Source organism: Antechinus flavipes, chromosome 2 (genome assembly GCF_016432865.1).
Source record: "Antechinus flavipes isolate AdamAnt ecotype Samford, QLD, Australia chromosome 2, AdamAnt_v2, whole genome shotgun sequence".
Taxonomy (NCBI): domain Eukaryota; kingdom Metazoa; phylum Chordata; class Mammalia; order Dasyuromorphia; family Dasyuridae; genus Antechinus; species Antechinus flavipes.
This window is the reverse complement of record NC_067399.1, coordinates 485,079,008-485,106,797: the sequence shown is the minus strand read 5'-3', so window position 1 is coordinate 485,106,797 and position 27,790 is coordinate 485,079,008. Positions and strand designations below refer to the sequence as shown.

At 41.8% G+C, this 27,790-nt stretch overlaps 1 protein-coding gene across 1 annotated transcript in view; it reads left to right on the top strand.

Annotated features, from left to right (window-relative positions):
• Positions 1–27,790, top strand: part of ZNF423 (zinc finger protein 423) — a 402,787-nt gene that overhangs the window by 251,308 nt on the left and 123,689 nt on the right. Inside the window, exon 5 of the mRNA XM_051979809.1 lies at positions 6,985–7,069. Coding sequence (XP_051835769.1) covers positions 6,985–7,069 — 85 coding nt within the window. The remainder of the gene's footprint in view (positions 1–6,984; positions 7,070–27,790) is intronic.

Genomic DNA, 27,790 nt, shown 5'->3' with positions numbered 1-27,790 from the left:
GCTCCATGCTTGGAGGTGGGGGAGGCAGGGAGAGACACAGACAGACAAAGAGGGAAAGAAAGAGAGAAGGAGAAACAGAGAGAGATTGATATAAAAACCTAACATTTTTATGCTGGGAGAAAGCTTAGAGAACATTTTATTTAGTTCATTTTATGGAGGTGAAAATAAAACCCAAATAGAAGAAGGTGACAGCTGGAGACATAATCAGATGCAATTGGAAAAAAACCCAGTTTTTCAAATCTTGGAAAGAGGAATATTTTAGCCACTACAGTCCTATTTGAGGCTTGACAGCCCTTTCAAAGGTGCAACAACTTAGAAGGTTGCTCTTCCGCACTCCCCATGATTCTGGATATTTGAAGCCTATTTTGCCAAGCCCAGCCTCCTCATGGGATATGGCCCCGTTGCCCTTAGGGAGCCAAAGATTACCCAGAGATTGGGCCATGTCTAGATATTAGATGGAATTTGGCCCCCAAGCTCCTCAGATATTGTGGCCAAGTCATTCTGAAGGGTGGGGCGGTGGATGATGAGCGATGGAACATTACACATCTATAGGAGAAGGTTGGGAAAAGATTGTCCAACTGATCTCACTTGTAGGCTGTACCGAGGCCACATTTGGATCCCTACCTTCTTTAGCTGTGAGACTTTCAAAAGGCTTGGGTTAGGACTGCCTTTTCACCTTTCAACCTCAATCTCAAGGAGCTTAAATTGGTTAAGATAAAAAATCTCAGTACCTAGCTTGAGTCTTGATGGGACCCCAGGGTCCAAGTCTGTAGCAACAGGCTTCATAGGGAATATAGCCCCGTGGGATGGAGGCTACCTGTAAAGAAGTCAGGTCTCATCCTACCCGCTGCAATAAAAAATAATAATACCACATTTAGAGTATTATACTTTTCAGAATGCTTTTTACATCCATGATATAACTAACTTGCTTTTCAAAATACCCTTGTGCAGTGGGGTTGGCCGAGTAGTGTCCTCGAATTCCAGAGACGGGAAATTTTAAGGCATGAAGTCAGGACCAGAGAGCCTAGGGTTCCCAGCTCTTTTGACTACCTCAGGAAGAGTCCTTTGTCTCCCTAATGAGCTATCTGTGAATCTCCTTTCCTTACACCCTTCCCTTACTCACCCTTCCTTCTGTCCTTATTTATCCTTATCTTCCTTTCTGCATTGAGTGCAGATCCATGGGAGCAGCAGTGGATTAGAAAGCACCATGAGCATCATCTCTTATATTTCTGTAAGCAGAGCCTGATGCTGAGCTGGCCCTCGGGGAGTGCTGGGGAAGGGACCCACAGCAATGAGAAGGTGCCTTGGATGCTGGAGACAGTCCATGCACTGACATCTCTTCAATTAGAGATCTCTAAAAACCACCCAGAGGGATCTTCTTGGGGAAAAGGATCAAGGGGACAGAAAGAGAGGAGACATTAAAGGAAATTGATGGGAGGGAAACAGGAGAGGAGGAAACAGAGAGACCTGAATGAGTGAACGACCCAGCATCCCCTTTTCTCCTTCATGTGCTGGTGTTTTCCTCCCCGGGGCTCTGGGGCCACTTGAGCAGGTTTGTGCCCAGTATGTGACGGGCCCTCACGAAGGGGGAAGATGTGGGCCGGGGCCAGTCCCTCTGTGTCTGTGTGAGGGAACATACGAGCACCACATCTCTCCGGGCGGGCTTGGATAGGGATGTGTTTTTGAAGGGGTGTCTAGCTCTGCAGGCACATGGGGAGCTGTGAATGGCATCTGTGGATTGCATCTGTTGTCTTTGCGTGAGGCTGTCACGTGAGAGCGAGCTGCGTGTGTGCGCAAACTCGAGCCGGGGGGAGTGTCGGGGTTCGGGGACCCCGCTTGCATGTGTGGGTCTCTCTGGGCTTCAGGAAGTGGGCCGGGCGTGCGTGCGTTTGTGGGCACATTACTTGTCACAGTCAGCAGGCTTTGTCACTTCCCAGGGAAATGCCCCTTGGGTTCCTTTGCCGCGAGGGACTGCAGAGTTCTCCACCAGTGATTCCGTTCCCCCCTCAGAACCCAGCTTCCAAACCGGAGTGGAGTGGCAGCCACTTACTCCTTCCCCATGCTGGGCCCTCCCTGTGTTAATTATTTTCAGTGCACATCGAACCTGCTTCGCTCGGGGCTGCCCCAGGAGAGATAAATAAAATAAGGTCCAGTCATGGAATATTACCCCCTACTGGCACCTAGCCTGCAGTATTTATGGTTCTTAGGCTTCCACTTGAGCTGCCTCAGAGACAGACGTGAGGTTTCTCTTCTAGTCATTTCCTCCCTCTCCCCCCAGACAGCCCTCAGCCTTGCCTGGCCTTCCTCAGAAACACTTTTCAGGGAGCTTGCGGTGACCAGCAGACTCCCTCCTGGCCCCTGGCTTGGGGACGGGGAGTCTGGCCGCCGGGGGCCACCCAGGTGAGGGGGCGGTGCGGGCCCCCTGCTGCTCCCTTCCACGTTCTCTCCAGATGCGGGCGTGGGGACGGGACTGCTTGGGGCCTGGGAGCCCAGGATCTGGGAGTAGGTGGGGGGCAGGGCTGAAGATCCATGCCCTGTCTTTGTCTCCCTTGGAGATCCCTGCCCTTTCTTAGCCAGAAAGCTAGATGGGCTAGGAAGCCTTACTTAGTCCTCTTCTTGGGGTGGTTAGGGCCTTTTATAGCACAAAGCTGGGAATTGTTCTGAGACTGTGTCAGCTGTACTGAGGGATGGGGCGTCTCGATGACCCCGAGGTTCCGGGATCCTAGTTCTGGAGCTCAGAGGGAACTGAGGGCAAGGGCAGGTGGGCCGTACAGGCAGTCAGCCCCAGATGTGGGATACGGACCCAATTTCTCCCATTTCCACGTTCAGTTTGAGATGAGTCTGCTCCTCTCTTTAAGAAGGCCTTGAAGAACTTAATCTTCTTCAGCCACTCCACCCAAACTTGGTTTTTGTTTGTTTAGTTGCCATTATTTCAGAGGAGTAATAGTTATCCAGTGATTCAAGTTTCAAACCATGGCATCCTTTAGAGTAGCATTTTGTAGAGAAGGTACCTTTGACATAGATTACACAGGAGGAACGCTTAGGATATTGTGGGAAGGAGGTGAGACTGAGAAACAAAACAGATCTGACTTCAGATTCTACCTCTTACATTTTCTCTGATGTAGCCTGAATCTGTTTTTGTTGTTATTCAGTCATTTTTCAGTCATGTCCAACTCTTTGTGACCCCATTTGGGGTATTCTCAGTTAAGATGTTAGAATGGTTTGCCATTTCCTTCTCCAGTTCATTTTACAGATGAGGAAACTGAGGCAAATATATGACTTGTTTAAGATCACACAGTTAGTGAGTGTCTGAAGCCAGATTTGAATTTAGGAAGACAAATCGTCCTGACTCCAGGTTTTGTACTCTACCCACTGTGTCTTATTTTATCTAGAAATTAAGAAAAATCCTTGCGTTCTCCTCTTCTCAATGAAGACAGCAATTTTAGAAACCTGAGAGACATATATGTGTGTATGTATGTGTATATGCACACATCTATATGCACATATGTATCTCTCTCTCTCTCTCTCTCTCTCTCTCTCTCTCTCTCTCTCTCTACATAAAATTATATTTAAGTGACTTTTCCAGTGTTACAAGAGTAATAGGCATCGGAGTTAAGGTTTGAACCCTGGTTTTCTCATTCTGAGCACAAGCTTCTTTCTACTAAGGTACACTAATGCCCTAATATCCATCTTTATGATGAATGTTTATGACCCCATTATAGAAATAAAGACTGAAAAGGGCCATTTGCCACCCAAGGTCATGAAAAAAAAGCAGGATGAAAAATAATCATCAACTTTCTAATTCTTCAAATGGAAAACTGCGTCTAGTTGGTCTGTGGAGGAGCATGGTGGAATCTTTTGAGATGTAGTAAGTTTCCATTGCATAGAGTACTGGACTTGGAAGCAGGAAGATGTAAACTCAAATCCCACCTCAGACATTCATAAGCGTTATTATCTTAGGCAAATCACTTAATCTCGGTTTGCCTCAGTTTCCTCATCTGTAAAATGGGAGAGCCAGGCTCTCTCTAAGGTATTTTGTACATCTAAGTCTATGATCTAGCTCTATTTTGTTTGCTTCAGGGGGCCCAGCATTTCTTCAGACGGTAGGCAATCACCATTGATCTCTCTCTTACAAAGTAGACTTGATTCTGAGCCCCTTACTCTTTTTCCCCTTTTCCTCCATTATTGTAGCCAGTGTAGTCAGACAAGTAACAAAGGAGAAATATGCCATATACCCTTAAATGCTTCAGTTCTTAGAAGTAGCACTTAATGATTAGGAATTGCATTGTTAACAACAACTGTGGCTTTTGGAGTTCAAATCCCAGGTCTGTCACCATGTATGTGATCTTAGGCATCAATTATATATAAAATTTGATTCTTGCAGCGGTCTTATGCTAGAAGATGGTAGAATATGTATTATTATTCCTATTTTCAAGTGGAGGAATAATATGGGTGCTTAAGAATTGATGTTTAAAGTGCATACGTTATTTGCAACTATAGCAACTGCAGAGCAAGAACTTGACCTACAGCTCTTGCTGCCATTCTGTGCCCATTCTGTAGCATCTCCTTGTCTGCTGGCTCTTTCCTGAGGTCTCTTGTCTGCCATCTTCAGCGCCAACTAGATTTCCCTTTCCTTTAAAAAGTGTGCACTAAATCCTGTAGCCAAGAAAATAATACCAATAACACCACGGCAACAATATGTGACACTTTACAAGAGATCATCCCATTTTTCTTTGTCACTGTGAACTATTTCACACATATTCTAGTTCGTTACTATGACAGATTTGATAGTACTACAGGGTGGGCTAGGTCTGGAGTCAGAAAACCTCAATTCAAACCCCCTGATCTGCTCTTTAGTACTTTATGTCCTTAATCTCCCTGTGCCTTAGTTTTCTTAATTGTAAAATGCAGGGTTTGAACTAGTTGACTCTGGGTTCCCTTCTCAGTCTTGATCTGTGCCCTATGATTCTGTGATCGCTTGACTCTTGGATAGACCTGTGAGGTGTCTATCTGGCAAAACCTTTGTTATCTGACAGTTTAACTACCTCTATACTAACAGTCACTTCTAGCCCTAATTCTGTGATCTGTTGTTTGAGAATATTATTCATTGAGTGGGGATTCCTCCTGGATGTGGTTTGGGGTAGATGGCCACTGAGGTTCTTGTCCAGTTCTCAAACTCTGTGATCCTCACCCAATAGGGAAGAAAGGCTTTGTAAACCTTAAGCTGCTAGGAAAAGGTAAGTTGTTTTCATATATATAACTTGATTTCATGATCTCATGAAATAGACACTCTTGGTATTATTATATCCCCATTTTACAGAAGCAGAAACAGAGAAATTGTGTTTTACCCATAGTTACTAATATCTGAGATTGGATTCAGACGGGTCTTCTTAAACCTTATCTTGTGTTATCCATCACATCACGCCTTTAAGAGACAAAGAACTCTGTTGTTTGTACTTACTTCCCAATTGTGGACTTTATTGGCTGGGGGTGGGGTGGGGAAAGGGGGGGTGTGTTGACACTAGGATAAAGAAAATGTATATCCTCAGCTTTAGTAGTACCTGGGCCCCTTCACTACCTTTTGCTTTCCAGAAAACTGAATGTAGCAGTTGTAAGAAGACGCCTTTCTGAGAAAGTCTGAAGAGTCTCAGCCTCCAAAATCTACCTTATCATCATCCTTCACATCATCTCCTTGCACATACCTTTTCTACTTCTGGGAAGAATAAAAAAGACCTTTCTTCCTAGGGATAGCTCTTCCTGCCATGATAGATTAACATTTCAGGACTGGAAACTGTGATTGCGGTAGTTGTAGCCTAAATGGAAAACACAAAGGACAATAGACGGGCTTCAGTTCCTGTAAAAAGCCATCTTTGGACTGACTGTTCCAGTTTGGGAAAGTTCAGTTGCTCTGAAAATTGCAGCAAGACGATTCTTGTTGCAGATTGGGTGTTTGGTGCTTTTTCCATTGCTGTCTTTTATCCCTCTCCCCCATACAAGTGCCCTAGCTTTGGCCACATAAATGTGTTCTTCATATTTTCCGAGGGTAAACTAAGTCCTGGAACTGAAGAGCAGCTGGATGTTTTGATTTCTCATGTGAGAACATTTCATTCTTTGCCTGTTGTTATTCTAGAGAACATCCACATTACCCTTCAGGCTCTAACTCTGCTACCATTCTCTCTTTGCTAGTTTGGATAACTGCTGCTTCTCACCATCTTCTACTTTTTGTGTCATAGTCTCAGTGGACCAAAACTGTGACATAGGCAACATAGGACTGACGTGGAAAGCAGTGCCATTATCTCAGCTTTGCAAATATGCTTTGGTCCACAGAGTAAAGGAGTTTTGTTTTGCCTTATCTTAGGGCAGAAATTCTTTAGTTCTTTTATGTCATGGACCCCTTTGGCAGTCAGGCAAAATCTATGGATCCCTGCTTAGAAAAATACATTTAAATGCATAAAATAAAACACAAAGGATTATAAAGGAAACAAATTATATCAAAATGTCATTATTAAAATATTAGAAAAAATTATTCACAGACCCCAAGATGAGAATTTCTCCATTTTGTTTTGGAAGAGAGAAAAGATGGCCAAACCATTGATTCTGGTTTCTCTGCAAGGGGTCCATCCTTGTCTATTTTTCTGGTGCATCTCCCAGCAAGGGCTTATCTTAATGTAATGATGCTATGCCACTGTAGGCCCTATGGGCCAGTCCCCAGGTTCTCAAAATAGGAACTTATTTTGGGATCTAAAGTTAACCAGTTCAGGTGAGGGGTAGGTTTCCCTAAAGATACCAGGCCCATTAGAACCTGGCAGGTCTTTCTAAACAGCTGTCAGAGCTGGAGAGGCTGGTTGGTGATTTGGCAGAAATCTAAAAGGCAGAAGAAGGAGATAGGATATGTCTGGCATTTGAGAATTGTTGGATATTAACTTTGCATTTTCCTGCAGGTATGGCCACATTCTAATTTCTCTTTCTCTTGTTTTTAAACAGAAAAAGACATATCAGTGCATCAAGTGCCAGATGACCTTTGAAAATGAAAGAGAAATTCAAATCCATGTCGCCAACCATATGATTGGTAAGAACATCTTTTTAGCCCCCTTCCTTGGTACCTGCTCGATTGCTATCTGAAACATTCCTGGTCACTTTTAGTCTACTGACGGTGTCATTGTTGTGCCTCGTTCTGAAGTATTTAATGATGGGGAAGTGGGGTGAGGGGGAAGGGAAGTGTCCATGCTGGAGCTCTCTCTCTTTCTATCTGAGCCGTCTCAAGCCACTTATGTGGCAATCCAACTTTTGACAATATCTTCCATTTTCTAGCAGAAATTTCCCTCTCTCCCTATAAAAAGTACTTTCCAGTTGTCAACCACTTAGGGGCAATTACGCTCCAATTTTGTATGTCATGACATTGAATAGATTTAACTGCTTGCATTTCCCAGCTAAATGTGGCGAATTCTTCAGGCACATTGTCAAAACAGAATGCTCACAAAGTTATTTCAGTACTTTCTCTTTTCAAACGTTCCTGGACTTTTGAAAGTTCAGCTTTCCTAGATGGGGAGCTTTTAAAGAGAAAGTCCTCACGGCTTCCCAGCTCAGCACGAGGGTAACAAGCTCGGTAATAAAGTGTTATTGTAGTCGAAAGGGCTGTATCCACGCCACAGTCACAGAGTCGCCTTTCTGACCAGTGAAAAAGAAGTGTTTTTCCTATCGGCACAGAGGTTATAAATGTACGAGATGGCCCAGGAGGTCCATTTATTTGGATGAGTGTACCACAAAGGGAGTGCCCAATAACCTGGTACTCTGGGTATATGGAGGCTGCAGAGTCTTCAAGGCTCAGGCCGGTCTTCCTGTTCCCCCATCTGTACCTGGACAGTCTTTATCACCCATAAAATAGAACTAGTCTCCTGGAAATTGCCAGCCCTCCCCTGGAGTCTCTCTCTGCCTATTTGCACAGTTGGACTTCTTGTAGTGGGTAAAGTACATAAATATCTGAGGGGAGTGGGGAGTGTGATGAGTGGAGGGGTGGAAGGGAGCGAGCCCAGTCAGGGGCCAGACTAGGGAACAAAGCTCAGAACTGCCCACGGAGATTGTGACTTTTTAATCTTTGGGTTGTTATGTTTTTTTTTTTTTTAAGCCCTGGCATAATGAGAAAGAATATATACACTGTCAGTCACCATTCTGCTCAGAGGGTTTTCAAGGGAATGTCAAGGAGGTGAAGATGAAGATATCTAAAAATGTTTGCTTTTGTAGCAGGTGTTAATGTAATCTCTTGTTTGTAAGCATGAAGGGTGAGAGCATTGCTAATTGGACTATGGTGATTTCAAAGTTGTTTTTTTTTTTTTCATTCTTCTCCTCCCTCTCCTTTTTTGTTGCTAAATCTGAAAGAGTTGAAGCTTCTTGGGCAAAGGGAAGGGTGTTTTCTTTTAACTTGAGCTATGGGAAAAGAAGGAATTGGGACAAAAAAGGAAAATGTGGTTTCTGAACACAATCTGGGTTTGAGATTAAATTCCTCCTATTGAGGATCCTGGGCCATCTGGAGTTACTTGTTTTCTGTGCTTCCTATGCTCTTCAGAGGTGTGGCAAAATGGAGAGACTGGGGAAGAAGTTGTCTTCTTAACGACCCATTTGGGAGGCATGTTCTTTGGGGGAGGGGGAAAGTGTTCAGTAGACCTGCTTAATGAAAGATGGACTTGCAGAGGTAGATCCAGCACCATAGAATGTTAGAACTCATAGAAGACCTCAGAGACAATTGGAAATTTATGGTAACATGACCAAGTCTGACTCAAGTGATCGCTCCCTCCTTCTCCTATCACGTTGCGTGAACATTTCTTCTTTTGCCTCTGTTGGTAAGTGCTTGTAAGTGGGTTCTCTCTTTCCTTATACTAGAAATTCTCTGTGTGGCAAAAGTCATGTCTTGTTTCGGGTCCTAAGACATAGGGCCTTACCTGTGAGGCCTTGTAAGTAATCTGTTGAATAAAGGTGAATTCAAAGTCAAAGCTAGAGAGACTACCCAAATCTCCTTAATCCCTAGTCTTTATGCCTTTTTCTCCACAATATTTCCTCTCCTAGCCAGCTGGCTTAGCCCTGTTGTATAGGATGGCAAGATTTTCAAGCTGGAAGGGATGTGACAAGTCAACCCGTTTCCACTTGCAGTTGAGGAAATGAAGACATAGAGAGATAAAGGGAATTGTATTTTTTCTGTATGAGAAGATGGCCCAATCCCATGGGAGGAAGGAGGATAGGTGGCCAGGCAGAATCTTCATTACTCTCTTCATCCAAGGAGATAGATAACAAGGAATGTTCTTAGATTACATTGGGGGGTCTTCGATGAAGTCTTGGGGAGACTCGGACAAGAGAAGTTTGCCTAGATCAGGTAGGTATGAATGAGTAGTGATTGACATCTTGGGAAGAAATCCCCATATCAATATGATCAAGGAACTTTGATTTTTAAAATTTTTTAATGTTTTTCATCTTTTGTTCAATGTTTGACACACAGTTCTAGCTTTACAGATGCTACAATACTGAGTGATTGCCCAAGGTCACCTTAGTCAATCAGTAGTGTAGTACAGCTTCTGGACCTGGAGTATCTAGGTTCAAATGCCATCTCACAATTAGCTGTGTGATCCTGGGCAAAAGGGTTTTACCCATGTGTCCTAGTTTCCTCATTTGTTAAAGGCAGGTAATAATAGCACCTGCTTCCTAGGGTTGTTGAGGAATAAAATGAGATAATGTTTGTAAAGCACTTTGCAAACTTTTAAGTACTGTATAAATACTAATGATGATGATAATGGCGGTGATGATGATATGGAAGTGACAGAGCTGGGATTCGAATTCAGATCTTTTGATTCTAAATTCGGTGTTTTTTCCATTGCATCTCTGTGGTAGTTCTGGGCCCAGATAATTTTAGAGGTGCACATGTATGTGAAAAGCATTTATTAAGCACTGTGTGTGTAAAGCACTGGAGATTCAAATCTAAAGGCAAGATGGTTCCTGCTGTCAAGGACCTCACTTTCTAATGAGGGAGACTACACAATAGAAAGCTTCAATTACGAGTTAGATAGACAAGTCTAATGATCTTTGAGGTACAGCAGAAAGCAGATATATATTACCTTTTCTTTACTCCATTTCATATAATAAAATGATGTGATTTTCTGGTGTTAAGACATTTGGCAGTGCCAAAGACTTTGGTGCAAGACTTTTCTGGGTCTTCATTAACTGTGGTCGTAGCCACTGCTGGAGCAATTCCCAGGCTGTATCTCCACTGAGAATGCTTCCAAGGATAATGGCTGAGAACTTGGGGTTGGAAACACTTCTCTTCCCAAGACTCCCGGGTCCTGGACTTTCTCAGTCTAGAGCTGAGGAGAAATGGTGGCCAGAATAGTGATGGTGGTAGTGGCGCTTTAATTTGCTTCTGTAGAAATAGAATATTAAACTTAGAATCAGGAAGATCTGAGTTCAAATGTTGCTTTACTAGGTACATGATCCATGACTATTTAACCTCTCATGGCCTCAGTTGGACAATGTCATCATCATCATCATCATCATCATCATCATCATCATACCTATCTAGGGTTTTAATGAGGATCAAGTAAAATAATAGATGTGAAGCATTTTGAAAATCTTAAAGGGCCATATAAATATGAGATACCATTATTGTTATTTTTAATATCTGAGTGGGGGGTACTAGTTGTGGGGAAAAGCCTGTTGTTATGCTGGATGGGGCCTCCCTAAGTCTGAGATACAGGAAGCCTGAAACTAGGGAGAGATGCTGCTCAGGACCTGGGGCTTTTAGGCAGGCTATCATGGAAGTCCTGACTTTGTAGCGTGGGGTGACAGGTAGCAAGGAGGTAGGTTCATGTCAGAGGAGACTTTGAGATTCCTGACCTTGTCAGCCTTTGACATCATCAGTGGTGAGAAATCACACAGGACACTTTTCCTAATTTGTGATTCTACCTCTATCCTACATATGCCTTTCTCTACCCTAACTCTAGTACTTTGACTAAAACAACAGAAATGAATTTATTGAGCAATTAGTACATGAAAAACCAGTCAGCCCCTATATTTTTGGTGCATTGAGGTTTATAAAGAACCTTCTTCTTGACAATTTTATGAAGTAGTTGATACCTATAGTATGACCCTATTATCCCCATTTTTCAGATAAAGAACTTGAGGTTCAGAAAGTTCAAGTGGCATGTCCCAATTTTTCATAACTATTATTGTTATGGGCTCATAAGTCTCCTGAGCCCAAGGCTGGGTCACCCTTGATGAACTACACCCTTCGTGTCAGGCCCTCCTGTCCTACCAGAGGATATGAAGATGCAAACGGCGTCTCATGAAATGTGTAGGTTAGTTGGAGAAGAAGATTCATGTGCACAAATAATTACAGTTCAGAGCAGCATGTGGCAAGTGCCAAAGGAGTAGTACAGATAATTGGTACTGTAGCAGTTCAGAGAAGAAAATTTTTGTGGGTTGTAGTCTTCTCAGAAAGCTTCATGAAGGAGGAAGTTTGGATTTGACCCTTGATGGGTGGGTAAGAGTTGATTTCAGTAGGTGGAGAAGAGAAGGAGAACATTCCCAGAGAGGGGAGTGACGAGGTAGAAATGGACATGGGGAGTTTAGGGGAGAATGTGGATACCACCGTGGCAGGAACCAAGGGAATTATAGGAGGTAATACTGGAAAGTGAGGTTGGAGCCAGATTGTGGGGGACCTTAATGCTAAGCTGAATAGTGTGTATTTTATTTCCTAGCAATAGGGAGCTCTTGAAAGTTTTTTTAGTAAAAGGTAACACCTTAAAACTATATAGGAAGAAAATAGCAAGGAATCATGTTTCATTGGAAAGAACACTGGACTTAGGCCAATTGAGTTAAAATCCCAGTTTTTGCCCTTCTTTTGTGTTGATTTTGAGTAAGTTGTTTAACCAGGTTGACCCCCAATGTCTTGATCAAAAAGAAACAAATATGGAGATAGTAAACCGTGTGTTATCTTCCTTACAAGGTTCTTGTGTGCAATGCACTTTGTAATTCTTGAAGCTCTATAGAAATGTGAGTTTTTATTTTCCAGGGCCTTGCTCATCATAGTTTAATAAATGTTTGTTGAATTACCCTTGGTAGTTAGTGCTGGATAAGGAATAGAGCTTGGAGGGACCAGAAGTCATAAGACCAGTTAGGAGGCTCTTGACATAGTCCAGGTGTGAGATGATAAAGGCCTGAACTAAACTAATGTAGTGTGTTCTGATTGGAAAGGAGGGAATGTGCTTGGGAAACGTTGAGGAATTGAGAGAGCTTAGTGTTTGGTTCACCATGGAAGGAACCTCAGCACATCTGCTCTCTGCTCAGGCCTGGTTTGATGGCAGTGGTTGGAGCTGGTGGAGGAGTGGGGAAGAACAGGGGGGTGGGTAGTACAGATGAAGAGAATGTCACTAAAAGGAAGATATAAAGCAGAGGGAAGGGATCTCTGGGTGGGAGCTTTGGGCAGCTGGGCCTGGGTTAGGAACATTTCCCATCTCTTTCCTTTCCAGTTAGGGGAGACATTGCCAAACACCCCCCTCCACTCATTCCCAAGGCTCTGGATTCCCCATGGGCCATTTCCCCCATCTAAACGGTGGGCCAAACCTCTCCTCTCCAGCTGCGTTTCCATTCTCCCTCCCTCCCCACCACAAGGTTGGGAAGGCCAGTCTCAAACTCACTGGGATAAAACTTCCTCAGTTAAGCCAGGGGACTTAGGAGAGTGGCTCCCATGAGCTGTTCACAAGAGCCTGCATGGCCATAGTCTGGCCCTTGGCAGGCTCTACGCAAACACAGGGGGCACTTAGGGTCTACAGCCATCCTCCCTTGAGGATCTAGGCTGCTAGATAATTCCCCCAGGAGAAGCATAAACGTTTCATTTTTATATCAGGGCCTCTGTATGGGTTTGCAGCCTCTGAGACCCCACGAGTTATGATGACTCAGGGACATGTCTCCTTGGAAACATTTTTCCCCCTCCCTTTCCCAGTCTTCCCTGCTGTTGCTTGGGGGTGGGGGGGAGGGTTGGTGGGAGTGATTTGGAGCTGATAGAAAGGGAAGGGTCTTTTGAAACCTTTTCAGCAGCTGGGGTCGCCTTTGAAATATTTCTCTCAGCAAAGAATGGGGCTCTCCCCTTTCTCAGCCTCCCCCTACCCTTTGAAATGTTTTTAGACTGGGGGGAAGCCCAGGCCCCTCCCCACCAACAGGCATATCAAAAACTTGGAGCACTTCGGCTGTCTCTGTTCTGCTTGCCCCCTGTGGGGATGCCCTGGCTCTGGCGAAGGCCTCCCCCTTCTCTACCTCCCACTGCCTCTGATGTGCAGGCTCCATCAGATGCCTAAAAGGATGGGCCCCCCACTCAGAAAATGGCTCCACGGGAGGCGAGCCAGCCCGGTTAGCCGCTGAGAGCCACACAAAGCTCTCACTGTGCCCCTGGACGCCTGGGTCTGGCCAGGAGATGGCCGCCCTCCCCAGTCTCTGCAGGCCTCCTTGAAATGTTGTTGCATGTATCCCCCTGTCTCTCTGCCCCCTCCCATGTCTCAGGGCATTCTGATGAGGGGGTGACACATGGACATGTCTGTGTTGAGGAGCACCTGAGTTCAGATCCTACTCTAAGAAATGCAGTTGTTGGATATATCCCCACCAGCCGGTCAGAAGCCCAGTCACAAGGGCTGGAATGGATAGGACATAAAAGTTTTGGACCCTTTATAGGGTTTTGTAGTAGGGGAGGTGGAGTGAAATCTGTGTGGGCAGAGAGTCAATCCCAGATTGCTTCTTGGACTTGCCCTTCTCCTAGGTGTCTGTTGGGAAGGGCTGGGGTCTGTTTGGTGGCCTGAGAACTTGTCCTTGAAATAACTGAGCTCACAGTGACCTCTGGTTCAGACCTCTGGGGGTGAATCAGCCTTCCAGGCCCTTCTCTTGGAAAGGACCGGACTAGAGCTTTGGCGAAGGAGTCTTCACAGTTCCCTAGGGCAAGTGGAGAGGGAGGGGCTTGGGCTGGGAAAGTCCTCCGGGAGCTTCGGCAGGGACGTTTGCCCCTGATGTCCTTGGAAAGAGATTCTGGGAATATCTGGCTGATGGCCATGGGCAGTGGAGAGCCAGGAGTGTCCCCGTGGGACATTAGTCATTCAAAAAAAGTTATTTTCTCCATCTTGTTGGCTGCTTCTTTCCATGTCTGTTTGCTCAGTTGCTCATTGGGGCCTGATATTTGAAATCAGGGACAATGGAAGCAACGGGAGAAAGGCAGGCGAGGATTTTTTGTTTTTTGTGTGTTTTTTGGTGAAGGAGAACAGGGTTAAATGACTCGTTCAGGGTGGCTGAGGCTGTATTTGCCCTTGGGTTCTCCTGACTCCAGAGCTGGTGCTCAATGTGCTGTGCCAGCTAGCTGCCTCAAGTCACCGGGCCAAGGCAGGTGGGAATAGACTATTCTCTTTTCCTTCTACCCCTTGGCACCAAAGCCATGTCTCATGTGTCCTATTTCTCCCTCTTCTTGGCTTCCTTCATGGGGCAAAAATGGTCTTTCCTTGGTTATTTCTTGGCCTTGGTAGGTGTGTGATTGTGTATGTGTGTTTTTGTGTGGGTGGGTATATCTGTGTCACAGCTGGCCCTACACTCCCAAGCTCTGTGTGAGGGAGAGGGAAGGGGGAGAACTCCGCTGCCTTCCAAGTGTTCCAAGGAGCACTTCCCCGGAGAGTTAGCAAAGAGCTTCGCAGATCTAAGATCAGGCCTCCCCACCATTGCCTCAGCTCAGGCCCAAGTTTAGGATTAGGCTGAAGGCAGTTTTGGAGGGGTCTAATCTGTTGATCTGATTAAGTCTGGAAGTTTGGATCATGATATAAGTTCCAACCCTAATGCACCACTAACAAAGATGTGAGAGAGAGAGAGAGAGAGAGAGAGAGAGAGAGAGAGAGAGAGAGAGAGAGAGAGAGAGAGAGAGAGATATTTTTGTTTACTTTCTTAGAGGAACATCTGTTGCTGAACAATGCAGTGTTATGTGCTTTAATGGTGCTTTTGATTCAGGTAACACAAGACACAAAACATCTGTCTAACCTTAATATGTGATAAAAATGTCTCTCTCTCCCCCCTGGAGATCATGTTTCAAGTTCAGGAACTGTTCTGTCGGAATAACAAGCATGTACGGAGGGTCTATAATCCAGCTTCTCCCCCCACCCCCCATCATGCTCAGCCAGCTCAGAAAAATCAGAGCTCGGGCATCTGTTCCTCCCATTGAAAATATAGCTGGGAAGCTTGTGGTGAATGGCCTCAGTTTCCCCCAGCCAGAGATGGTCTTTTTAAGGAGACCTAGTGATCAAGCAGCTTAATGTCTGGAAAATCCTCAAAGTTACTGTTTAGAAAAATTAGGAGGACTGTCACCCTGAAGGATGGAATCAGAACTAATATGGTTGTTTTTAAAAATTAGGAGGATGGGTGGGGTGAGCCAAAATTTTGAAAGTGGGGATTTTCTGTAACTTATAAATTTAGAATCATGGGATGAGATTTAAAGCTGGAAGAGCCTTTAGAGGTCAGCGAGTTCAACTTCCTCATTATTTTTAAAAATGAAGAAACTGAGGTCTGGAGAAATTAAGTGACTTGATCACAGTCAGGTAGGAAGTCAGGGGCAGAGCTGGGATTCAGACTCGGGTTTTGCCTTTTCTTCTTCCTATAGAATCTCTGCATCAGGCAGATGAGGCTGTGGAGTTTTCATTTTTGGAAACGCAGAGAGATTGGCTTTTGGGGAGAAGTTGGAATATTGTGTTTTTCTTTATTCTTGCCTCAGTGTAGCTAGAGTACAGTGATATGAGTGAATCCTAGGGTGCTGGTGCTGGAAAGGGGTCATCTCGTTTAGCCTCTTGGCTTCAACAAAGAGAGCAACATGCATGCTTTCAAATCAAGTTTGAACCAAGTGCTGGGTTGCCTATCCCAAAGTATCAGTGGGGGGTGGTGAAATCCTGTCCTGGATTTCTAACTAAGATCCTTTTATTCAGTTCTGGAGTGTGTGTGTGAACATACAAGCACACTCATAATTAGGTGTGTGTTTTATGATTTCAGTCTGTTCTGTTATAATTGACTATAAAACTTCAGAAGTACTTATTCTCATATGCAATACTACAAATGGGTCCATTTAGCTTTTTTTTCTCTTTTCCCAGTTTATGATCTTTTCATATCTTGGGTGGTACATTGTGTGTGTGGGGTTTACCCTGTGTAAGTCTGTGGTCTTTTCCATACAGACATGGAATAAAGGAGTGTGTGAGGGCTAAGAGGAACACGGGCCCACGTTGGGCTTAGACATTCCACCATTTGTTTAGACCTTCCCTCAAAGCTCAGCTCAGATCTCTCCTCCTGCAGGAAACCTTTCCTCATGTCCTCCAACCTTCTTCAAATTTTAGAGTTCCTTTATTTGTTTAAATGGTCTAAGCACTGTTTTGGTTTGGTGTTTGTATCCTGCTTTGCATGTAGTGAAAACCTAGTTCATGCTTGTTAGTTGAATAAAATAGAAAAGACATTGCAATAATTCCTGTGGAGGTGCTGTAAGAGCCCAGTTATCATGGAGACCTATTGGTAAACAGGACTCACAGACCAAAGTTAAATACCAACATAAGATATAATAGTTAGAAGTCAAAATGATCACATTTTGTTTCCACTCTTTTCCACGTTTTGATCCACTCTTGTTTGTGGAATGCTTTACATATATTGTTTCCTTTGATCTTAAATTAACTCTAAGAAGTAGGTGCTATTATTATCAACATTTTACAAATGAGGGAATTGAGGCTTATAGAGGTTAAGTTATACTGCTAGTAAATGTTAAGAGGCAATTACATTTTTTTTAATTTGAAAAAGTTTAACATTAAAAATGTTTTAAAAAGTTTCATTTTTTGTGAACTTAATGGTCTTTAGCAAATATGGACATTTTAGTATATGAAGATTAAAAAGCATTTTAGATAGTTAATCAACATTTATTAAGTACTTACAATGCATTAGGTAGGTACCTCTGTTACAGTTTTTTAAAGTATATATTTTCTTATATATGTATATATTTACATATCACTAAAACTTTTTTAAAACACACAAAAAGCATATATTAAACTTAACATGGCAGAAACAAAATAACTATTTTTGCCTCCTAAACCTTTTGCTTTCATATCCATATTGTAAATATTCTTTTAAAAAAATTTATTGCTCCCCACTAATTGTACTTCTCCCTTCCCCCAGATGCCTAACGATATAGTAAAGGAAGATAAATCAATACACTGGCCATGTTTGAAAAGTATGCCACATTCTGAATTACTAGTCCATCATCTCTGCTAATGTTTCATTATCAGTCTTCAAAGGTCATGATTGGTGACTATACTGATTGGAGTTATGAAATCTTTTAGAATTGTTTTTCTTTATTATTATTGTTGTCATCATGTAATTTGTTTTCCTGGTTTTGCTCATTTTCTTGCATATCTATTCATTTAAGTCTTCCTGTGTTTTTTGAATTATTTGTTCTAGTATAACGTTCCTAATATTATATTCATGGACCACAACTAGTCAGCTATTCCTCAGTTGATTGGCTTCTTTTTATTTTCTAGTTCTTTGTTATGGAAAATAATGCTGGTATCATTGTTTTTGTATATGTAAGTCCTTTCCTTCTCTGACTTTTGACTCTTTTAGGGGAAGATAATAAGCTTAGTAATGGTATTACTATGTCAAAAGAGGATGAATAGCTTGTTCACTTTGGGCATAGTTCCAAATTATCTTCACAAACTACTGGACTAATAGTGCAACTGTAACTTTTGAACCTCAGTCTGCTTGACATAAAATCCAATACTCCTTCCACTATTGCACACTGGCTCTAACTTCAGACCCTATGCATTATGGATGTCAGAAAGGAGGAACAATTTGAGCTGGAAAAGCCGAGTCCTGTTTGAAGAAGTAGGGGCTGAATTTCTGCTTTTTTTGGATTTTGAAAGATGCTACAGTTGTGATAAAGACTGGTTTATTCAGGGAACCTCAATTGTAGGGGAGAGAAGAGGAAAGGGTGAAGGCCTTTCCTTTTTGACAGGTTTAATTTTTTTTTTTAATTTTTTGTTTCTCTATCACCCATATTTCCCCATAAATCCATTCTACCTCTCCTGGAGATTAAAAATTAAAGAAAGACAATTCAGCAAGATCATGGTTTAGAAAGTTTACTAATGCTGGAGTCAGAGATTGTTGCTATTTGGGGAAGGAGAGAGACAACTTGAATAAGATGTGCATAGAGAAGTAAGATACAAAATGTAAACAAAATTAATTCCAAGGAACTTTGGGAGTTAGCCGCTTAACAACTCGGATCAGGATAGGATATGTGGGGGAGATAGCCTTTGACCAAAGTCATAGGATTCAGTGATGAGAAGGTGACAAGATAATGCACTGGTGATGACACACAAACCCTTAACCCTTGAACAGTGGAACTAGATCTCTGTTTTTGATAGAAATATCATATCAACATTTAGTACAAGCAGAGACCCAGAAAACGTTGGAGTTTATTCTATAGGGGCACCAAAGTACAACTTATGTGTTTTCTTTCCTGGATTTCTGTTTTTGGATAGTTTGAACCCATTCTCTGGTATTCTTTGTGAAAATATCTTTAAGACACTTAATTACCTTCTCTGAGATTCAGCTACTTGTAATATCATCCCCTGAGAGGTGGAAGAAACTTTAGAGGGACCCTATTTCAACCTTTATATTTTATTAATGAGGAAACTGAGGTTTTGAACCTAGAGCTTTTGCCTCCTAAGTCAGGGTTCTTTCTGCTTTACCACATTTTACATTTTATTGGAACAGGAGATGGGAGAACTGGACTTTGCCTTTAATGAGCTTTGTTTCTCTTCTAAGGCCTCAGTTTCCTCATCTGTAACATTAATCCAGTGGGCTTAATGATCTTAATGGGGTAGAGTTGGAAGGGGATTTTAGATAATGTAACATTTTATATATGAGAAAACTGAGGCTGAGAGAAAGCCCATGTCTAGCCTAAGGATACAGGATCAGGACCACAATTTCAGCCTAGACTCTGGGATTCTAGTGCTTTCCCCCACCATGTCAGGCTGCCTGACATGAATAGAGTGTTACACTAGAAATAGGGAGAACTGGACTCTGTCACTAGTTTGCCACATTGTTTCCTCTAAGCTCCAGAATAAATAGTTTTTAGCTCTACCTTCATCACCTCCTTATAGTGATCCTCGTATCCCCTGACTCATATCCTGAAAATGCTCTAACAATCTTTAACTAATAATTAGGGCTTGTAATTAGTCTTTCAAAGCCTTTCTGAAAAGTTCCCCTGTCTTGTTGAGTCGTTAGATTTAAAGCTCCTTGAGGAAAGGGATACTTTAGTTTTTTTTTAATTTATTCATCTATTTATTTTTTAGTGTTCTGCTCTAAATTCTTTCTCCCCATTCCCTTCTATACTCATTGAGAAGTTAAGAAATATGATACCCATTAAAGTCATGCAAAACCATCTCCACATTAATAATGTTGTGGGAATAAAAAAGCAAGAAAAATAAAAAGGGAAAAGAACACCTTTCAATCTATGTTTGAATTCTTCATTTTTTACCTCAAATCTTTTGGAATTATTATAGATCACTGCATTATTCAGGGATTTTTGCCTTTTTTTCTTTTGGTATCTCTAGCACTTAGCACAGAGCCTGACACCTAATGATGCTTAATAAATGTTTATTAATTGATTGAGACTTGTCTCCTCTGAGCTGAACTATTCCAATAGCTTCTTGTTTCATTAAACAATTAAAAAAACTTTTAGTCTGTCCATTCTTCAGTCTACAGTTATTCTTTCTATATTCCAAGGGGTGGGGGTGGAGGCTTAGGAATGTGACACCCCTGATCTAGAAAATTTGCACAATATTTTGGCCCTCTTTTCATGCCAGAGGAGAAGTTTGAATTTGTTATAGTATTAAAAGACCAAATATATTGATATTATACAAAATTATACCTATATTTTGTGTATTTCTGAGTTTCTAAACTTTTTCTGTGTCATCTGCTAGTCTTCATATGTCATTTGTGACTTCCTCAAAATTTCCCCCAAATTCCCATTTAACTTCTAATGCTGATTCTCATATTGATGCTAAAAGAATCTTCTTCCAAATTAAAGAATTAAGAACAAGGCATCTAAGTTGTCCATGGGATAAAGTTTTGGGCCTTTAGTTAGGGAGACCTGAGTTCAAATCCAGTCTCAGACATTTATTTGCTTTGCAACCTTAGTTTGCCTCCATTGCATCAACTGTAAAATAGGGTTGTTATGAGGACCAAATGAAGTAATATTTATAAAAAGCTCTTAGTACATTTTCTGGCATATAGATATAGTATAAATGCTTGTTCCCTTCTTTTTCCCTTCCTAAAGCATACATCTCATAAAGTTACTTACTGTCTTACTCAGAAGCACCAGTGGTTCCTTTTTGCTGATAGAATAAAATACAAATTGTTTGTCATGGCAGCTAAAACTCTGCACAACTCCTCCCTTTTTGCACTGGATGTTTCCAACAAACTGTCCTTCTTTGCTGTTTCTTGTACATAGCATCCAATCTGTCACCTCTTCTCCTCTGCTCCCTCCAAAATAAACTTCCTCTTTACCTCATGCTCTTCATCTTTCAAGGCTGAGCTTAGGTTCCACCTCCAATCTGAAACCTTTTTTTAACTCCAAGGGAATTCTTAGCACTTTCTCTCTCCTCTAATTATTTTGGGTTTGTAAGACAAATTCCTTAAAGCTGGAGATTGCTATTACCTTTGTAGCCCTAGCACCTCATCCTGTGCCACGTACCTGGTAGGTGCTTTATAAATATTTATTGAAGTTAATTGAATTGAATCAGATCCATATTAATTGCTTGCTTTCCCAGCCTTGCCCCTAAAGTTTGTAGGGATTCCCTTAGGGGATAAGAGGGTGCTACTAGTGTTCCCTCCAGGCTTTAGGCCCCAAGGAGCCAATTGAGCTACATGGTCCAGAGAAATTTAAGATACATCAATTGCCCCTAGTCATGGTTATGTAACATAGAAACTGGGCAGAGGATAAAGGTAGCACCATAATGGGTGGTATTTTTTAGGAATTTAAAGTCTGCTTAAATTCTAAATTAGGTGATGGAATCCTACTGGCTTCTCTGATTGTCCACATGCCCTAAAGTCAGCCTGGGGTGATAGGATGAAGCCCAAGTAAACCTTCTACTGAGAAATGAGTATGGCTCTACTGACCAGACTCACTCCTCACTCCTGTGGGGCTGCTGCTGTTAGCAATGTGGGCACATCCCTCTGGGGGACTGGGAGACTTGTGTCCACAAATGCATCTTGTGTTCTTGTTAAGTATCTACAGGTGTCCTTGCTGTTGGGATGTTTTAAAGATGGTGTGGGTTTTATATGTGTGTGTTGACCATCTGTCTCATTGCCTGAATCTCACTGACTGTGCATGTTAGCATTGCGTATGTGGCCCAGAACACCAATCTCCCCTTTCCATTTGGTGACTCTCAGAGGTCGGCATTTTCTTTCTTTTTTTTTTTTAATTTTTATTTAATAATTACTTTATATTGACAGAATCCATGCCAGGGTAATTTTTTTTTTTTTTTACAACATTATCCTTTGCACTCGTTTCTGTTCCAATTTTTTTCCCCTCCCTCCCTCCACCCCCTCCCCTAGATGGCAAGCAGTCCTTTATATGTTGGATATGTTGCAGTATATCCTAGATACAATATATGTTTGCAGAACCGAACAGTTCTCTTGTTGCACAGGGAGAATTGGATTCAGAAGGTATAAATAACCGGGAAGAAAAACAAAAATGCAGATAGTTCACATTCGTTTCCCAGTGTTCTTTCTTTGGGTGTAGCTGCTTTTGTTCGTCATTTATCAATTGAAACTCAGGTCTCTTTGTCAAAGAAATCCACTTCCATCAAAATATGTCCTCATACAACATCGTTGTCGAAGTGTATAATGATCTCCTGGTTCTGCTCATTTCACTTAGCATCAGTTCATGTAAGTCTCTCCAAGCCTCTCTGTATTCATCCTGCTGGTCATTTCTTACAGAACAATAATATTCCATAACGTTCATATACCACAATTTACCCAGCCATTCTCCAATTGATGGGCATCCATTCATTTTCCAGTTTCTAGCCAAATAGGGCTGCTACAAACATTTTGGCACATACAGGTCCCTTTCCCTTTAGTATTTCTTTGGGATATAAGCCCAATAGAAACACTGCTGGATCAAAGGGTATGCACAATTTGATAATTTTTTGGGCATAATTCCAGATTGCTCTCCAGAATGGTTGGATTCGTTCACAACTCCACCAACAATGCATCAGTGTCCCAGTTTTCCCGCATCCCCTCCAACATTCATCCTTATTTTTTCCTGTCATCTTAGCCAATCTGACAGGTGTGTAGTGGTATCTCAGAGTTGTCTTAATTTGCATTTCTCTGATCAATAATGATTTGGAACACTCTTTCATATGAGTGGTAATAGTTTCAATTTCATCCTCTGAAAATTGTCTGTTCATATCCTTTGAGAGGTCGGCATTTTCTCGGCTGTCATTCCTTGATCTAAATGGGAAATAATCATTATCTTTCTTATCTTAGGAAGTTTGGAGTCCTAGAGTTTAGGTTTGGAACCTGTAATAACCCGAGTTCATATCCTGCCCTTAGACACTTCTTAGCTTTGAATGAGTTACTTAAATCTCACAGCCTCAGTTTCCTTATTTGTTCAATGGAAAATATTAGCACTTAACTCAGAGATTTATTGTGAAAATCAAATGAGATAATATATAGTAAGCTCTTTGCAAACTATAAAGTACCGTATAAATGCTAGCTATCATACTTATTCTGAAGTTACCATTTTATCTCCTTTTATAGCTTTTATGTTCTAGTTAACCAAAATGGTTTTTGCCGTGTCTTGGCAGACTTACTTCATTTGTCTGAGTATGGAGCCACCCTTGATCCCTCCTGCACGTTTCTCTTAGAGGCCTGAGCTGGTGACAGTGACAATCCACCGACCACACGCTCATGGCAGTCAGGCCAATATTGAAAAGTGGAAACATTTCTGTGTTGTTAAAGCAAATGAAAATGTGACAGATTGTTTTTGAAACATCAAATGCAAATTGTCAACATGAACATATTTCTGGACTTAACAGTCGAATGTGTGAATTAATTATGGACCCATTAAGAAGCTGAATTATATTTACTTTTCAATTACTAAAAAAATAAATAAATAAAACAAACCAACAACAACAAACCAAATCCAACCCTTCGGCGCTCAGCCCTTTCACTTTTGAAAACATATTTTACAGAGTTGTTCTTTTAATGCCTGATGGAAACATTGGCACTTTATGCTCATGTAGTAGTTGGATTTCTGGTATTCTTTTTTGCTTTGTCTATAAATTATTTGTGGCTTTCTTCTGGTTTGTTAACTCTTCCCCAAATATTCATTTCTGGCTTGACTTTCATTGAAAGTGATCTCTCATGGTGATAAGATGGATGCTTTCAAAAACTAGATTCCTATCTTTATAACTATTACCTTGAATTCATAAAATGCTGACTTTTTCACCTTTGATTTTGTTTATTTTCCAAAATACTAACACTTAGCATTGATAATCTCATTTCTCTCAGTGTTTTCTTACAATCCTCCCTTTATCCTCCAGACCATAGGGAGGTTATGATCCTCCCAGGTCAATGTATGGCTTCCAAATGCATCAGACGTTTCCTTAAGTGAGCTTTTCATAAAGCACTTTTTGCAAATAGCTTTTTTATTTTTTGGAAAATATTTTCAACTAGTGCCCCATCTTAGTACTTGAACTTCCTTCTAGTGCTCCATCTGAATTCATTTTTCCAGTAATGTTTTTATCAGACTACAACACTATTTCAAAACTTCAACACAGTTATTATGACTTAGTTGTGTTTTATGTTTAATCTTGCTTTATACCCCTACAAAATTCATCTTTTTGACTTTATTTTCTTTTGGCAGTCTTTTCTCTTTGCAAAAGTTGGCAGCATTGTTTTGCTGTGGTTTTGGCAGATGTGGTGTATTTTTTATAGCATCATTGATTCTCTCCTTAGAGTCTTGGGAAGTTCTATCTTTGGAATGTCAGGTAGATTGCTTTGCAGAGAACTCGCAAGTTTTTCCCCTTTCTGTGCCCCAATGACTTGGCATCCTATGGTAACGAACATCACCATTTCCCTTTAGGTCATATGTTCACATTTGCCTGCCAGCCTCCTTGTCTACCTCTGTCCTTCCTGTCTGCCTTCCTCTAATTCTAATGCAGTTCCTTCCTATTTCCCTTCCTCTCTTCCTTATCTTTCCTTTCTTTCTCTTTTCCTTCCTTTTTCCCTCTCCCTTTTTCTCTTTTCCTTTCTTCCTTCCTCTTTGCCCCCTCCCTCCAATACTCATCAAAGATTAGACTATCTAAGATGTGCAAGGTGCTCATAGCCATGGGCTCTTTTAGTTCAGTATTTATTTCATTCAGTTCCCCATGCTTGTCTGTGATTTCAGTAATACCTCACTACAGACTTTTCTGCGTGTAGTTAACATGCGTTACCAATACATTTTGTTGTTGTTCCAAAAGAGTATTTCATCTTGCTTACATTCTGAGTTCTGACCAGGAAATACATAGCCTTTCCCATAGGATCCTCATTCATGTTTTTCTTTTGCATTTTTCATTTTGTTTACTACTTTTGGATAATAGTTGTTCGGTTTTCCCTGACATTTTTATAGCTGCTATGACAACAACTCTGGTTTGTGGGCTCCATACATAATCGGCTGTGATCACGGCTCCGCTTTGCTTGCCTTGTTTTCTGACGGTTAAGATCCCTTTTAGCCCTCTCGACCCCCTTTAATAGGCAGTTGTGATGACACCCGGTGAAACATTTTGCTGGTATTTTTCATATTTATTCATTACCAGGGAGAAGTTGATAAAACACCTTTTAGGTAATCCCTTCTGTGTGGTTTTTTTTTTTTAAAAAACGTGCAGTACATTTTCAAAAGTTTGTCATTAGCACATGTCTCAATCAATTCACAGCCTGGTGGCATCTGTTAACCAGTGTGATGGAAAGAGACACTTGTCAGTCAACCTCCTTCCCTGTTCAACATCAGCTGTGGTTCTAGGGGCACTTGGTAAAGTCCTCACATCAGCGACAGTGCTGGCCTTGAAAATAATTGTACTTTTGGGGGACAGTAATTTATTAACAAGTGAGGAGTCTGCCGAGAGGCTCTCACCTTCATCTCACTCCCCTAATGTGGGTGTTTAGATACAAGTTTAATTTAATTTTTAAAAATTCCCTTTTGGGCAGCGATTAGGCACTGAGCTTAGAGAGACATCAACTGGGTCTTTTTCCTGAGAGGATAAGGAATCCCCCAGCAGGGAAACTGAGAGGGCTTCATTGAAAGAGCTTTCACCTTCCCTCCATGTCTGTGCCCCATTGTCTTGTGACAAGGATCATCATCATCTCTCTGTATGTTATATGTTCTTCCTTCTTCCTTTCCTCCCTCCCTTCCCTACTTCTCTCTTTCCTTTTCTTCCTTCCTTCCTTCTTCCCTTTGTCCCTCCCTCCTTCCCTCCTTCCTTCCTTCCCTCCAGTCTTCTCTTTTCAGTAATTGAATGCATTGGATAATTGCTCAACTCTGCTCTTTATCTTGCCCAGGCTGTTTGAAAGGGCCTGATGATTTCAAACATGTCTGATTTGTACAACCTGGCAGCATTTTGGACCTTTTTGGATGCCCTACCTTTTCTCTGAGCCTGCCTGCCAAGGTGGCCACAGATCATGTGATGTGCTCATCTGGTCTGTACCTTTCTCCAGGGGTTAGAGGCCCGCCTAGTTCCACTTGAGCCTCGCCCATCTCTTCTGGGTGGCTCTTGACCTTTCTTCCCCTCCTTGAAAGAGTTTCAGCGAAGTATCTTGTTGAGGATGAGGGGGCCCCAGGCACTGGGAAGAAAATGGGAAAGCTTCCTCTCTGTGGTGCAAATCGAACTGCTGACAACTCCTTCCTTGTTAACCTTTGGGGTTTGAGTCTGCTTTTCACGAAATAGAAACTCTCTTTGTAGGTCATTTTGTCAGTAATTTTGGCAGCCATGGGACCATCAAGGGAATGAGGCTTGGTTCCCTCTTGTCTATGCTGTTCAGTTTAGAGAATTTTACTTAGTCTTTCCCCAGGAGAAAAGTTAACCCCTACTGGAATCTAGATATGGTTCTGTCTGACCTGGTTTTGAATTGGAAGTAACTATTCCTTCATGGCTTTTCCTCTTCATATTAGAAATTCATGTCTGAGAAGAAGGAATTTGGTCAGGAAACCTCTGCAGTTTGGATCTGATTCAGAGCCCTTCTGTTTTTCTCACTTGGTTTTTGCCCAATACTCTGCTTCTGTTTGGAGTTTAGGTAAGGGACATCATACAGTCCCTCTGAAAGTCCTTTTGGATTTTTCTTGTGTCTCCCCATGTAGTGAGTCAATTTCTGCTCTCTTTTGCCTTCCTATTCTCAGAACTCATCACCTTGTTTTCCTTCAGATCTACATTTCTGTATTCCTCATTTATTTACAGGGCCATATATTTTCCCACTGAGAAGCTATCCCTATTTCTTAAGTCTACCACTAAGTTTTTCCTGCTGCACTATATTTAGAGGAAAAAACTTAAGGACTTTTAATTTTATGACACAGGAACTATCCTTTAATTTTGTTCTGGTCATACAAGAAAGCCACAGCACTAGTTTTGGCCACAAAATCCCAAGAAAATTCTGACAGGAGCTGCCCTAGTGATGTCTATTGCCTCACCTGTCCTCTTGCTTTCCTCCATGAACTGCTTGCCTTGATAACCATCAAGAGGCCCTTTGATTTAAGTCAAGAAGCATTCATTCATCTTTTCCTTTGTGCCTAGTTCAGTGTTTGATTCTGGAGGAGATGCAGAAGAATATGTCTAGGCTCCTTACTTCAGGGAGTTAATATTCTACCTAAGGGAGTAAGCACATACCAAAAACAAATCTTATGTAGCAATAGTATGTTCCAGGTAAGAAAATCTTCCTACTATGTTGGGCTAGATGAAGAAAAGTTCAAGGTGCGAAGGTTGGAGAATGCTTCATGGGAAAGATGCTTGTCTTTTTAGGATTAATGTGTCTTACTCCCTTCCACATACTTCATATCCCAGTAAAAACTGTATCACTTGCTGCTTCCTTTACTTGGCTATCCATCTTCCATCTTTGTGCCTTTGAATAGATGGTCCCTCACGCCTGGAAGGCCCTTCTCTTCACTGCCATCTCTTGAAATTCTTTCATCCTTCAAGGCTTAATTCAAATGCCATCTCCTAAGCAAGGCTTTTCTGCTTTACATTTTGTTTTTAAACTGGACTTGTAACTTCATAAATATGGGGAGCTTCCTGAGAGAAAAATCCTGTGCCAAAGCAAATCACCTCCTTCTGTCCAGTTGATAGTTTTAGATGCCTAGAAATTCAATGGCTTGTCCAGAGTTACACAGCCATTGTGTTTGTCAGAGGTAGGACTTGGAACCCAGGTCTCATTGACTGGACCTTTTACTCCTGCCCCAGCTGGTAACTCAAGCCACCTGAAGGTATGTACATATTTTGTAAATATTTACTTGGCAAATAATTTATATTTATTTATTTGTGTACATATTCTTTCCTTCAAATAAAATGTAAGCTTCTGGAGGTCAGGGACTGGTTTTCCTTTGGTTTTTATATCTCTGGCACTTAACATACACTCACTCACTCTCTCTCTCTCTCTCTCTCTCTCTCTCTCTCTCTCATTGGTCCTTTGTAAATGTTTAATTATTTCTTGTTGAATGAGTGAATGAATT